Source organism: Eublepharis macularius, chromosome 18 (assembly GCF_028583425.1).
Source record: "Eublepharis macularius isolate TG4126 chromosome 18, MPM_Emac_v1.0, whole genome shotgun sequence".
NCBI lineage: Eukaryota > Metazoa > Chordata > Lepidosauria > Squamata > Eublepharidae > Eublepharis > Eublepharis macularius.
In genome coordinates, this window is record NC_072807.1 from 4,080,697 (window position 1) to 4,095,990 (window position 15,294).

General features: G+C 50.7%; 1 protein-coding gene across 1 annotated transcript in view; it reads right to left on the reverse strand.

Moving 5' to 3' along the window:
- Positions 1 to 8,053: 8,053 nt before the first annotated feature.
- WARS2 (tryptophanyl tRNA synthetase 2, mitochondrial) overlaps positions 8,054 to 15,294 on the reverse strand; it is a 34,609-nt gene continuing 27,368 nt past the window's right edge. The window contains exons 4-6 of the mRNA XM_055003048.1: positions 13,387 to 13,472; positions 12,890 to 13,008; positions 8,054 to 10,604 (exon numbers count right to left, since the gene is read on the reverse strand). Coding sequence (XP_054859023.1) covers positions 10,156 to 10,604; positions 12,890 to 13,008; positions 13,387 to 13,472 — 654 coding nt within the window. The 3' untranslated portion in view covers positions 8,054 to 10,155. The remainder of the gene's footprint in view (positions 10,605 to 12,889; positions 13,009 to 13,386; positions 13,473 to 15,294) is intronic.

Below are 15,294 nucleotides of genomic sequence, written 5' to 3' on the forward strand. Positions count from 1 at the left end.
GTCTGCAGAAAAGGTTCTGGAAGACCCGCCTGCCCGCCTGCCGGTTGCTCTGGCTGGAGGAGGCAGTTGAACTCCATCAGGGGACTGGTTGGCTGTTGCATTCTGCGTGCTGCGGTGTGCGCGGGCGAGATGCGTGGCTCGTTCGGCAAGCAAGCAGAACCGTTGCCCGGCGCTGCCTAAGCAAGTTTCCTCGGAAAGCGATCGCTGGGTGCTTTGTCCCAGCTGCGTACACATAGGAGGGGGTGGGGGGTAGTATCCTGAACCATTTTCACTGCCGCCCTAAGCCGACGGGGTGGGAATCCCGCTCAGGTATATTCATTTATGTCATTTATAGTCTGCCTTTCTCATTGAGACTCAAGGCGGATTACACAGTGGGAGATTAGTATAGTAAACGGGTTTATTCCCAGGAAAGAGTTCTTGGGGTTGCGCTGTCCTTTATCTACATAGTTTAAATTGCCCACTAAAATATATCCTGGCACCTATTTTCAGAGTTGATGGGCCAACCATACCACGGGCATAAGGAGCAGGGGGCTGAAATTTTCCCTGTATTTCAACTACAAAATATACGCCTTCAAGGGGAATTTTGAAATCCAAAGGGTAAGTCCTGGTTTCGAATCTTATTAGTAAATCTGAAGATTGCGGCAGCAGCTTTCTTCCTCTCTCTCTCTCTCTCTCAAAAATAAAAATAAAAATCTAATTTAGCGTTCCTACCTGTAATTTATTTTTATCCGAAATTCCTAACAGGCGCATTAAGTTTAACCACTTGGAATTAAACTTGATTGCTGTTTAACTGATTTATTATAATTAAGCTTTTTAAAAAAAGAAGAATCTTAACAATTTACTCCAACGATTTTTTTCACAAGTGTGTACTTTGTCCTCCAGTTACACGGCAAATAAACAACAAAATAAAATTCATAAAGAGTTTTGAATTTCAGGTCTGCTAATTTGGATGCCCTCAAAGGAGTCTATAGATATTCAAATTTAAATAAGTAGGAAACAGGTTTCAGTTCGAACGGAACTGATTGTTCTCGAGCGCCGCCTGGCGGCCCACTTCACATCTGCATCAGGACTGTATATCTAGAACACATCCACCCCCCCACCCCCAATTGCGTTATGAAATTGCGCCCAATTCGCCTTTTCTGAGGATGTCCTGAAATGGTTGAAGGCGAACTCTAATCAGCCACGAATGGACTTCTGCATTCATTTACCAAATTTTTGGTCCTCTTGACTGTTATAGAGTGCCGATTAAAATAGCCCAGATTAAAAATATTTGCTTTAAAAAACAGGACATCAGGATCTCAAGGGCGAGTCAGAGAGAGACTCCGCTGCAGCGGTTCTAAGACGGTGGACGCTGCCCGCCCCCCCCCCCCCGTGGCGAGGGCAAAGCCTCCCAAAGGGGCGGCTTCAAAGAGGCTGAAAAAACTCTAGCCTGGTTCTGGGCGGGATCATCGAGTTCTTTCCGCGGAGAAGAGAAGCGCTGGCGTGGGTTCTTTTCTTTCCTAGGTTTGATAGAAATTTGCAGCCCTGTTTTGGGTTTAAAGTCTTTGGCCTCTGGAAGGGGGGGGGGGGTTGGGTTCTGGTAAAAATCTGGGCGTCTCTTGCACCCCTACACACCCTCTCCTTCTTGCAAATTCTTACCCCCCCCCCATCCGCCCTTCCCCCTTGCTGGTTAGGCGGAGGGGGGACTCCCTCAGGACCAGATGCGCCTCGAGCATCCTTTAGAGGCCCTCCTGCCCCCCCCCAACTCTCCCCACACACCTTAGCTTTTTGCTCTCCCCTTCCCCCCACTCCGTCCTCTGCATGGTTGCCATTAGGCCCTTAGTTACACAACGCCCCCCCCCCAAAAAAAAACCCCAAGAGGTGCATGAATGGCTGCTTTGGAAGATCAAAGCCAGGATCTGTCTCCCCGCATCTGGAGACCGAAGCTGGGCGAACCGCGGAGCCGCGGCAGCGGCTGGACTTCAAAGCGATGGGAACAATGATGCCCCCCGCCCCCTCCCCTAACCCATCAAGCGTCCTTTGCAGACAATGGTGTCCGTGGCTCTCCTCCAAGGAAACCACCTGCCCGACACGCAGGCCGGCCGGCCGGCAGCAAGCCCGGCCCTCGCTCTGGCCTGCTTTCTGTGTCCAGACGTGGCTTGGGAGTCCCGCGTCTGGAGTACTGGCCCCGGGCTTTCCCCCTTCTTTTTAAAAAGCTCTCAATTCTCAGGTGCTGGATCCTGGTGGGGGTTTTCAACCCGCTTTTAACAAGGAATTCCAAAAGTTTGGCTGGCTGGGCAGAACAAGAGGCTGAGTGGAGGTATGGTTGCCCTCCAGGTGGTAGCTGGAGATCTCCCGGAATTACAATGGATCTCCAGGCAACAGAGATTAGTTTCCCTGGAGAAAATGGCAGTCTTGGAGGGGGGGGGAATCTATGGCACTGAGGCCCCTCCCCTCCTCAAACCCCGCCCTCTCCAGCCTCCACCCCCAAATCTCCAGGGATTTCCCAACCGGGACCTGGCAACCCTAGGAGGTGATTGCTAGACCTCCCTCCCCCGAATTAGTGTCCTGAACGTTCCACCTCCCCGCTGATTCTGCAGTCCTGCGCTTTGACCCGCCCCTAAGGGCGGCCCAAAGGGGGGGGGGCTTTGCCGGTTGAGAGCCCCCGCCCGTTCTGAACACGGATCAGGTCTTTTTGCGCGGAGGCGGGTCCGGGCCGGGCTTCTCGAAGGCCAGTTTGGGTCTAGAACTCTTGAAGGCGGAAAGGACAGGGAGAGGGGGCGGCTTTCTTGGGGCGACTCAGGGCGGTTCTTCCTCGACCCGGGGCCTCGAAGCCGCGTCCTCGCGGAGCCACTCCAGCCCTGGCCCCGGCGGCGCCACGTCGGACTGCAGGTGGGGCTCCCCGGAACGAGCTTTGGCCTCGCTGTCAGGCTGATCTTCTCCGGGCAGGGACGGGACAGGCGAGCCCGGCTCGGAAGCGCTTGGCCCCAAAGGGCCCGCTGGGGACCCGCCTGCTCTGATGGAGGGGACACAAGAGCGCCCCCCCCGAGCGCGCGGGGTGCTGCTCTGCCCACGGGGTGCCTCCTGCGGAGAACCTCGGCAGTGGCCCGCCCCTGGAATGCCAACTGCGCGGCCGACAGCGGAGCCCTCCAGACGGCGCCCGTCTCTTCCAGCGTTGCCAGGGCGCCGCTAATTCGCGGGTGGCGCCTGCTCAGATCAGATCGCCGCCCCTGCCCTTTCCCGCAGAGGAACCGCGGCGGGCCGGCCCGGGGGGGCTCCTCCTCGCTCTCTCGGCTCCGGGCTGCCTGCGCGCCCCGTCTAGGGAACCGCGCGCCTGCCTGCGGCTCCACGCGGGTTTTTACATCCAGCTCTTCGGCGCGCAAAGTTGCGCACTTGAGCGTAACCAAACCAACCCGGGAGCTGCAGGCCCGCGCACTGGAAGCGAGGGGACGGGAAAGCGTCCGCCGCTTTCCCCACCGCATGCCCAGATGAAGACGATCACTTCGTGCTGCAGCAGAGAAGAGAAGCACTTATGAATGGCATCATAATACACGCCAGGCTCTTGTTGGTCACTAAACAACAGTCTTGCAGGGGCGCTTTACTTTTGCCACAAAAATTCTTATATTTTTAATAGAAAAAGCAGCAAACCTTCTGGGATCAACTCGGGGGGTCCTTCCGGACCAGCGCGGTTTCCAACTTGTTTGTTTCTTTATCTTCAGGCACCTTTCTATCGGAGACTCTACAATCCCAATGAAAAGCAGCGCAAGTCCTGCCATACCATTAACAGTGGAAAAAGCAATGCAAAAATGAGAAAACGCCGTAACTATCCCCCGCCCCGCAATTACACAGCCATCCAGAGGTCTGCAGGAAACCTGCAAACTTGGCACCCCACTGGTAGATTTAGGTCATTCTTCCCTCCTCTGTTGGGGTTGCCAGGTCCAGGTTGGAAAATTCCTGGAGATTTGGGGGGGGGGGTGGAGCCTGGAAAGGGTGGGGTTTGGGCAGGGGAAGGGCTTCAGCAGGGTAAAATATCACAGGCTTCACCTCCCCCCCTCCAAAAGCTGCCATTTTCTCCAGGGGAACTGATCTCTGTCTCCTGGAGATCAGTTGTAATTCTGGGAGATTTCCAGCCACCACCTGGAGGCTGGCAACCCTACCTTTAATTTGCATCCTAGGGCAGACTGTTTCCAAGGCCGGCTACTCTGTGTGTCCCATTCTCCCTCCTGGCCCTGCCCCACTGCTGGCCAGGCAATGCTGAAGAGGTTCTGCTTGGGCTCAGCTAATGTAGGGGGCGGGGTGCAAGTGACCTCAGGGGCTGCAGAAGCTGGTGGTTAGCAGAGCCCCTCTCCTCTATTGCTGCACCAAGAAGTCGGTTTCCTATTTAGCTGATCAGAGCAGTAGCTAAACAAATTAGGCCTTATCAGCAGGCACCAGAACATCCGTTCTTGAAAGGGACATGGGCCGAATCCACACTACCGTTGTTCTTGCGGCAGTTTTTCACTTCTGCAGCACCATTCCTTCATCTGTTCACATGCATCGTCTCCAAAGCCGTCATTAATTCGCCATGGCGTCGCCACAGCCCATTGCACTTTCGCCGCGGGTTATCTTTTGATGAATAACTGCCCTCCGTTGAATTCCAAGCCTCTCTTGACCCGCCTCCCAATTAAGGAGTAATTCTCCGCCTTTGTCCCCACCCCTTTTTTAAAAAAATAAGAGTACCGTGTCGATATGGCGACATCTCATCATATTAATCTCATTTTAAAAAAGCAGGCAGACCTCAAATATCAGAGGAACAATTTCATATGTTAATTCAATTTATATATTGGGGGGGGGGGCATCCACATGATACTGAAATCATGGCTCATGTTACGCCCCGACACGGACTGTGCCGACAAGTTAGGCACAGATTTCAATTTTCCAAAGACAAAATGAAGCTCTGCTGTGGGATGCTGCTGTAGGTGATCATGACTGCTCACCCATTCCCGGATGATTTCAACCAGCATGCAGGCTGTGATGTTCCGAGCGCTTATCGTAAGTGTCTCGGGTGATTTTTTAAAATATATTATCTTAATGGTGTCGTTGTACCATTGAACCAGGATGCTTACTCGTTGATATAGCGTCAATTTGTCCTTTTTTTAAAAAAAAAAACCCGCGGAGCCGTTCGGGTTTTTCCCGCCCCTTTACCCGTCTTTTTGAAAGGGGATGTGATCAACGGATTGCGCAGGAGAAGCGCTATTCAAAGGGTGATGTGGACAAACAAGCGAAGAATGCGCAATAACAGATGGAGCAATCATTGCACAAGAAAAGCGGGAGCTAAGGTAGTGTGGAATCGGCCATGACCTCATTCTGCAGCATTTATTTATTTATTTACCATGCTTAAGGACGCAGATTTATTTAGTGGTATTTAGCACATTTTGATCCCAGCCTACTTTCCAAGCAGCTCAAGGTGGGGCAGGTATATCAAGTTTAATGGCTGAATGGGGATTCGAACTCGGCTCTCTCCCATCCTAATCCAACATTCTAACCACCAGTCATGCTTGCCCTGCCTTATCAGCTTTTCAAAATTGTCTGTGACATCCACAACTTTCCTTAGACTTCAGCATTCCACGTGCCAGTCGGAAACTTTTCTGGGATGAGTTGCTGTTTAATCCTAGGAGTAGGATTGGCCGGCATGCCCAGAGTTCTCCGGGCATGCCGGCCCAACAACTGCTTCAGGCAGCACCTGATGCAATGCGGTGGGGGGGGCTCAGCTGCCTTCTAGCAAAGCAGTCGCTGGAGAATTGGGATTGGCTGTTGTTTCCTCCAGAGGCGGCAAACCCGTGTATGTGCTGGCTGAGGTCAAGCCAGAGCTCAGACTGCCGCGGCGAGCGCTCTCTGTTCAGCTCCTCGCCAAACTGAAAACCCTGCAGTGGGACTGCGCTCTGCCCCCTGGTGCTCACCTGATGCAACAGCTCCCTCTGGGCTGGCCCCACTGCAGTCGGATCGTCTTCCTTCCCAGGGTCGCGCCTTGCTACAAGGAGAACCTGGCTGGGGGTCAAGGAAAGTGAAGGCAGATTGCCTCTCTGCAGCCAGCCAGCAGGATGAGAGACTCAAACGCCACTCCTGGCAGCTGACCCAAAGTGACGGGGCCTGGGATAATTTGCAGGGCCTTGGGGTGACGACACCGGAGCAGCAAAAACCTCGCCCGAGTTCTACCTTTCCTGGGCCTTGGAGAGGATGCCCAGAAAAGCAGGCCGGGCTTCACTCACAACCACCCCAAGCACCTCCATCCAGCAGCACAGAAACCAGGAGCATGCCTCTGCCATGTTGTTCTGACAGCTTTCAAAAGAGCAAATGCAGAACTCAGCTTCTGGGAAATTTCAGATTTATTATTATAATTTTGTTTACAAAACAAGAGCAGGTTATCTTTGCAAGGATATGGGCAATGTCGGCCAAAACAACCAAAAGCAGAGGGGTGGCCACCTAAGCCTCCCAGTAGGTTATGGTGGCAGGGGCAGTGAAGGCTCACAGAACCAGATGCGAGTAATGCCAGAGTAACGCAGCCTCCCTTGTCTTCACTTCAGAATTCCAATTTATTTATTTCTGTCATTTAGAGTCTGCCTTTCTCAAAGCAACTGCTGGCATATAAAAAAAAAGGTAAAGGTATAAGCACCGAGTCATTACTGACCCATGGGGGGACGTTGCATCACGTTTTCTTGGCAGACTTTTGTTATGGCCACTGTCTTTCCAAGTCATCTACACTTTACCCCCAGGAAACTGGGTACTCATTTTACCGACCTCGGAAGTATGGAAGGCTGAGTCAAGCTTGAGCCGGCTACCTGAACCCGGCTTCCGCCAGGATCGAACTCAGGTTGTGAGCACAGCTTGGGCTGCAGTACTATATAAACATTTCAAAACGCTCTTCCCTGCTGCTAGCGCATTGCAATGGAAGCCCAGCCACATGGCCACCTGTGGTGAGTAAAAGTTAGAGTTCTGCACCCAAGGCAAAAAAAAGAGGGGTCTGGAGCCAAAACGGTGTGGTGGGTAGCGTGTCCCACTAGGATCTGGGAGATTCAAGTTTGAATCCCCACTCGGCCTTGGAAGCTTGCTGGGTGGCTTCAGCCTAACCTACCTCACAGGGTTGTTTTGAGCATAAAATGGAGAAGAGAATGGTGTAAGCTGCTGTGGTTCCCCACTGGGGAGAAAGGCTTTGCCCTGGACCCTCAGAGTGCTAACAGCACAGTAGCATGGGCAAGACTGAAGCCCCGGCTTCCTCCGGGTACATTAAAACCCTGAACTTTTTGTCCCAGCCTCGCACTCGTGTGTAAGGCCTTATCCTTTTAGTTTGTTCCATTTTCTGCTCTCCTTTCCCACTGCAAGCACAGAGGACAGCCTCCTCAACACCTTCCCTCCCATGGTTGAGATACACCACCTCACATCACAATAAAGCAGTGTTTTGCCCTCTGGCCATAGACAGGCAGCCTGTGTTGCTAGTTGTTTTCAAAAGGGGCAGAATCTTGCCCGGCCCACGAGGCTTTGCTGCCATCCCACTCGGGACAGGCAGGGAGCAGCTTTTCATCGGCTGCCAACAGAGCCCCCCCCCCCCCTATGCTCCACGAGCTGGCCGTGCGGAGAGTCAGCAGGCTCCCCTCCCCAGCAGAACCGTCCCACTTCCAAGCCTCCCTTTAAGACCACAGCTCTCAAACTATAGTTAGGACCCTCAAGGAGGTCACATAACCCCCCTTGCTGGGCTGTGAGCCCCAGAGCACTCCCTTTGGGGAAGGATCTGCTGCCAGTGGGCATGTGCCGCAAGGGCACCATGCCTCCCGCCTCTCTGAGCCCCCTCTACAAGGAGCAGGATGCCAAAGTCCTTTGGCAGGGAAGAGTGTTTCTCCTTGGCGCAAGCCAGTCCAGAGATTCCGGCTGCTCTTCTCCCTAGCACATGACTAGTGTCATCCCACCCTGTGCTGCTGCTAGGGTTGCCAGCCTCCAGGTGGTGGCTGGAGACCTTCTGGAATTACAACTGATCTTCACGCAACGGAGACCCATTTCCCCCGGAGAAAATGGCTTCTCTGGAGGGTGAATTCTATGGCGATATACTCTGAGGCGCCTCCTTCCCTCCCCAAACCCCGCCCTCTCCATGCTCCACCTCCCAAATTTCCAGGAATTTCTCAAATCGGAGCTGGCAACCCTAGCTACTGCTGGAAGCCCATTCCTACACACAGCCCGCACGTGGCTTTGCTCTCACTTGCGTTGCAAGCAGCTGAGTGCCGGAATCACAACCATGCACGAGCCAGGATTCGGCACTGCTATCCACAACACCAGCTGGTGTTCTAAAGATCTGCTGCTGGAGTTGCAATGAAGGAGCAGGACCCCAAATTCAAGCCACAAAATATTATCTTCAAGTATGCATGAAGCTTCTTTGCAAGAGAAAACTCCAAGGCCATCCTCTTCTTGACAGGGGCTACAGCAACACAGTGCTAATTTTGATTTACAGGCTGGATTATTTTTAAGTGACTTTCTGCGCTCCAAGTCAGATTCTCTATTTTTTTTAGACTCTTGACAAACATCAACTGAATATTGCTAAAATAATACCCGCCTTCACTCTTACGTGGTTTCTGGAGCGGGCAGGTCTTTGCTCCAAGCCCTTTATGGGCCAGATATCGGTGTCGCTAAAAGTGTTTATACAGCAAGTAAAATAATGTGCTAAAATCACATGCTGATTTTTTGAGGTGGAACTGTAGATTCACAAGGAAAGGAGCACCAACAGGACATGTTAATTTACGGCCAGATAGAAGCTAAACAATTTAAAAACCCAGTTCGGCAGTAAGGTTTTGAGATATCTACTGTTCTGCCGTCCAACATGTGGAAAAGAATTATTCGAGCTAGTGTTGTTCATTGCTGAGAATCAGCCAATATTAAATATGCTTAATTCTTGTCTACTGTGACTGACTGGTTTGCAGGCACTCAGGAGGAGAAGTCTGCTGCTACTCCATCACAGTTTCCATATTTGCAATGATTCGGGCCACAGTACACATTGCCTAAACAACTAGATCCTTCTCCTATGGAATTTAGCAGCCCAAAAGAGCTGCAGAGGGCCCCCGAATCATCAGAATCACAGGCGGGGCTGCCGGCAGCATTTCCCCCTTTGAAAAAGCCCGTCTTTACCTTGTGACTCCAAGGGCAGGTCGGGAAAGCAGAGAAACGTCTGTCTCCCCTCCCCCCCTACAGGGACTTAAAAGCTTCCCTAAGCTTAAAAAGATTAGGAGGGGTTTTTGCCTGGAAAAATAACTGGGGAGGGAAGCTAATGGCCCAGCAATGCAGCCCCCATTCATAGCCCTCTCAGATACAGCTGCTTTTTACAGCTATATGACATCTCGGGGACCCAGTCAAGGATTCCTCCCACTTGAAATCCTGTTTGGGCCTAAGACAGTGCAAGGGCTTGCCTGTGGTCTCTGCTGATGAAGACCAATCCAGCCAATGGAATGAAATGCTGTCAAAGGAATTCACCGATTTATTTCCAATGCATCGCATCACTGCCGTTGGGGTGTTGTGCATGTTCCAGCTTTAGTCTATTTTTGCAAATTACTTCAAGATGAAACGGCAGCTCTTTCCCCCTGCAGGAAAAAGGTCAGTACTTGCAGCTAAGAGATGAGTTTAAGTATCATCCCAAAGACTTTTGCAAGGAGGTTGGTTGTCCCCCCTGCAAAGAGACTGGAAATATTGCAGACGCACAACTTCACGAGGGTGAACAAGACCGTCTTGGGGACTGGGCCCAGGTGCCATTGCTGAACAGTCACCAACCCGAACCATGTGGCCCTTTTAAGGTCTGGAAGAAGGAGAGGCAGGCCTGAGGCTCTCCGCCCTGGTCCTGACAGGTGTCCCCTCCCCTTCACTGGGCTGCAAGCCAGGACTGTCCTCTGCCACTGGAGGTGGGGGGGAGAGAAAGGCAGAATAAGGGCCAGTGGAGAAATGGGAGAGGGAAACTGCGGCTGCTTCACCTTCCTCCACACACACTCCAGATTGCAGCCTGGCAATGCGATGTGTGAGGATGCGAGTGCGAGAGGGTGGGGAAAGAGAAAGGGTCCCACTGCTGATGCACACGTCGGCCAACGTTAACCAAGAGCTGCAGGGTCAAGGCAACCCAGGCCCACTAAAAGAAAACCTGAAAGGGTCCCGGCTGCTTTTCCTTTGGGGTTAATGAAATCCCACCAGCCTTTTGACTTCCGCATACACTGGGGCCGCGAGGGCTTTAGCCTTTTCTGCTCCAGTACGTAAAATCTTCTCCAGGTAACCTCCATCTTCTTTTAATCTCTTGAACTCACTCCTGACTGGCGCAAGCTTTGCAATGACTGCCTCTGCTACCACTGTCTTGTAACGAGCAGTATCCAGACCCACACTCTGATGTACCACTTCCTCCACACTAAGCCCCGTTATGGCAGAATGAATGGTTACGAGATTGGAGACACCGGGGCGGCGGTCCGGGTCATAGGTAACCTCGGACATGAAGTCTGTGACAGCCTTGCGGATTTTCAGTAGGATCTCTTCGGGGCTGTCCGTTATGCTCACTGTGGCTAACTTCTGAGGGTCGGATTTTGACATCTTGGAGGTGGGATCTCGGAGAGACCTCACCTTCTTCATCGGGGCTAAAAATAATCAAGGGAAAAGGAAGTTAAAGGAGGACTGCTAGCACAGATGCAAACAGGAAGCCACTGATTTCTAGTCCCCCCCCCCCGGAGTTCTTTTGCAACCCCTCTCCGCTACCAACAACAAGATAACCATGTCTCAGAGCCAAACTAGATGTTATGGTGAACATGGAGCCAACCTGTGGCTACTGATGCCATTTTAGAGGAGAACATAGCCCTTTAAAAATTGCCATGAGAGAGCGGGTCCACAGCGTGGTGGCACCACAGCTGTCTTCGTCAGATGCAATTTTATTGTAGCATAAGCTTTCGAGAGCCACAGCATCAGATGCATCCGACAAAGAGAGCTGTGGTTCATGCTGAATGAGACCGAAGGCCCACCCACTCTGCTCACATGATGGCCAAGCAGCTGCCTCTAGGAAGCCCGCAAGGGTGACTGCAATGGCACCCTCCCACCCGTGGGCCTCAGCAACAGATAGAAAGAGGCACTCTGCCTCTGGCACCGGTGGGGAGCAGTAGCCAATGATAGCCCCACCCTCCATGAACTTGTCCACTCGCCACTGAAAGCCTTCCAAGTTGGTGGCCATCACCACATCCTGTGGCAGTGAGCTCCACAAGTTAACTATGCACTATGTGGAGACGTCCTTCCTTTTCTCTGTCCTGAAACTCCCTCTCCTTCGTTTCAGTGGATGATCCTGAGTCCTAATATTGTGAGAAAGAAGAAAAGCTTCTCCCTGTCCACACTCTCTACAACAGTCATCATTTTATAAGCATCTGTCATGTCTTCTCTTATTCATCTTTTTTCTAAGCTAAACAACCCTAAACATTTTCAACGATCTTCCTAAGGCAGCTGCTTTAGACCCAGATCATTTTGGCTGCTCTTTTCTGAACCTTTTCAAGCTCTACAATATACTTTTTTTCAGTTGCAGTGACCAGAACTGTACACAGTACTCCCAGTGTAGTCTCACCAGAGGAAAATTTTGTCACTATCTAGCAAACAACAGCTGAAAAGCCTCTTGGAAAACTTTCCCAACCTGTAGACAACTCATGCTGCAAGAAGCCATGTTCTAAACACGATTTTGGAAATCAGCAAATAAAAAAAAACGTTTATCATCTGCAAAATTATGTGTTTTTGATAGTGGATTCTTTATATAACCTTAAGGTAAAGGCAGTCCCCTGTACAAGCACCGAGTCATTACTGACCCATAGGAGAACGTCACATCATGACGTTTTCTTGGCAGGCTTTTTTTGTTACAGGGTGGTTTGCCATTGCCTTCCCCAGTCATCTACACTTTACCCCCAGGAAACTGCGTACTCATTTTACTGACCTTGGAAGGATGGAAGGCTGAGTCAAACTTGAGACGGCTACTTGAACCCAGCTTCCGCCAGGATCGAACTCAGGTCGTGAGCAGAGCTTGGGCTGCAGTACTGCAGCTTACCACTCTGCGCCACGGGGCTCTTTATATAACCTTAATGGACCAAATATTTGCATAACAAGTACATCAAAGACCACCATGGACCTGAGAGTTACAAGCATTACCGAACAGTCTTGAGGACAGCAGAAGAAGCGAAAAAGGATGTCTAGTACTGGCACCAAAGGCGTGGCTTTCTGAAGACAAGAGAGCAACCACGAATTCTTGTGTTCTCCTTTTCTCCACTATACAACCTCAGCTATTTTTTTAAATGGTTAATAGCATGATTTTATTTTTATAGGAATGGGAGGGTATTGGATCTTCAGTTGTTCCATAGACAGAACAGCATTTTCATTGGTGGAAGAAGGAAGGGCAAATTACAGCGATCTTCACCCCTTTGCTCCCACACTGCTCTGCAGACATCCAGTTTCAGGGGGCCCAGAAGATGCCATTTGGAGGTGGGACGATACCTTCATCTAGCATGACTCCACTTATGCTCCACAGGATTCTAAAGAAAGTTTTCCTTTGGGTGCCATTTTGTAGCCAGACTCTTAAAAGTGAAAACCACAAAAATCCCAAGGTACAAAATAAACCAAACTCTTATGTTATATCCTGAACCCAAGTGAAAAACTCACAGGACTACTGTAACTACAAAGCTCTCGGTACAAATTGTGGTTTTTGCAGTTGCTTTCCCTTGGGTAGCCTCCCAGTGTTTCACAGACTCTTAAAAGTGGCATATATTCAAATAAACTCCGAATTTACTCATTTTACTTTGACATTTGCTTTTCCTCCCCCCATCTCTTCTTCTATAGATTCTCTCTGAAAAGATGTATTTTACTTATCTTGCACACTAAAGTGACCACACCAACTACTCACTTAAAATGGCTTTGGGCACTGGAAAAAATTCTCCATATTTCTTGTTGAAGTGCCGGGCTATATCTCGGGTCAGTTCCAAGTGCTGGACTTGATCTTCTCCAACAGGTACGTGCGTTGACCTTCCAACAAGAGATACATAAATCAGTCGCACTCTTGGCATTGACTGGCACTGCTCTTATCCTTATTCAGGTACCAGAAAAAACACGGTCTATTCGCCCCCCCCCCCCATGCACACCACTTCCACTAAGCCACTGAAGACAATAATCAGCATTCATACCAGCTCACTCAGACGTGGGCAACCAGATTTAGTTTAATAGCCATGCATACTGCGCCCTGGAGAACGCAACGGCAAAAGCATCGCAGGGACAACTGTGTCACGACCACGCCACTGAAAAGCCATCCTTCCCCAGCCACCTCATCTGACCAGCCTTCTTTGCCGACAGCGGGGCTGTGAACCTCCAGGTTTGGAGAAGATGACAGAGCACCCTGAACCTTACTTGTACAGAAGAATATCTGCTGCTTGAAGAACAGGATAAGTGAACAGACCCACTGTCCCTTCATTCATTTGGCTGGCATTCTTTACCTGTTTCCAGAGAGAAGACCAAGGTAAGGAAATCAATAAGGGAATTTTGAGCAGGCCAGGGGTTCCTTTGTCAAGTAAGAGCATGTGGGGTTGCATCTGGATTTTTCTTTTAAGAGGGTGTGGCGAAACAGGGCCTTTCCTCCCACTGGTAGACCCCGCTCTGCCTACCCCTCCCTTTTCGCCTCTGGGCAGGCACCTGGAGGGGGCTGCCTACCTTTCCTGTCTCCAGGTAGTTGCTGCCACCACTGTCCCTGTATGGGGTCCTGATTAGGCGGGACAGCCTCCTAACCTCCCTCCTCTGCTAGTGGGCCCAAGTGGTTGGGGGACTATGTGGAACGGAAGAGCTTTCTTCCTTCATAAATTCCAAAACTCATTTAACTTCTAACTATACACAAGCAAACATACAGTGAACGGAAGGACTAATAAAACCTAAACAGAAACCACTACTCTATCTCCCTCATGCCCTAATTAGATGTTGTGTAGGGCAGGCCCAGTCCTTTGGTACCTGGGGTTACACTAGATCTACCTCTCCCCTCAGAGCCATCTCCCCCTCAACTCTCCAGCCACCAACTGTCAACGTCCAACTCCCGCCCCACCAACTGACTCACTCTCCCTCCAATCACCTTCTACTCCAGGACTGGCCCCTCCCCTCTGCAGCCCATAGAAAGTGAACTCCACAAACAGAATGGTGTTTCTCCACACCTCCCCCCTTCTTAGATTCTGAGCCGGAGGGGTATCCTCATCCAGAAAGAACCCCGTAGCAGAATCCAACTAGCCTGGGAGGAACCCATTAACAAAAAAAAAAAAAGTGTAACAATCAGTTTCCCCAACCCACAAAGTCGGACACCCTTAAGTGTTCACATTCGTTCTGGGAAAAAAGTCTGCAATCACGTTATGCCATCCAGCAATGTGCTCAATTTGGAGTTGTATTCCTGGATCCTCCAGGACCACCTCTGCAACTTAGAATTGGTGTTTTTCGTGGTCTGCAACCATTGCAAAGAAGAATGGTCAGTCAGGAGGGTGAACTCTTGTCCCCACAACTAAGGCCGAAGTTTGTCCAGAGCCCATACAACTGCCAGACATTCCTTCTGCACTGAGGACAGGTTCTTCTCTCGGGGAATGTTTCCCCACCTTATGTCCAAGGTACTCCACCTCTGGCATTCCAAATTGGCATTTGTTCAGCTTGATGGTGAGGCCTGCTCGTCGTATGGCCCCTAACACTTTAGCTAAATGTTCCAGGTGCGAGTCCATGTCCTCAAATTTGTGTAACACCGAAAGGATATTTTCCTTGTCATGCCTGGACATTCCCGCAGACCACACTAGTTCTTCCCATTGTGCAGGCTCTGAGAAGTGCCAGAATGTCTAAGGGGTCATCGTCCAGCATCTCATTTTCTCCTTCCTTTCTAGTTACATGCAACACCACGGGCCTCTCAAGGAACGGTTTCAGCATATTCACATGCACAACTTTAGTTTTGTGTCCAGACCTCTCCATAGCCGCGGCATAGGTAACAGTTTGTCCACAATTACATGGGGTCCCTCCCATGCAGCTTTCAACTTATTTGTGCAGAAAAACCATCACCCTAACCGCTATCTCAAAAGTTCGAGACCTCATGGCTTTGTCATACCAACTGCTCTGCTTACTTTGAGCTTTGGCCAAGTTCTCTTTAACAACCTGCATCACTCCCTTCAAACGTTCTCTGAAAGATAGTACATAGTCCACCACTGATTTCTTTGCCTTTGGGATTTTCTCCTCTCATCTTTCCTTGACCAGATCTCTTGCCTGCGGATCTCTGCTTCTCTTTTTCTCCGCTCCCTCTCAGCC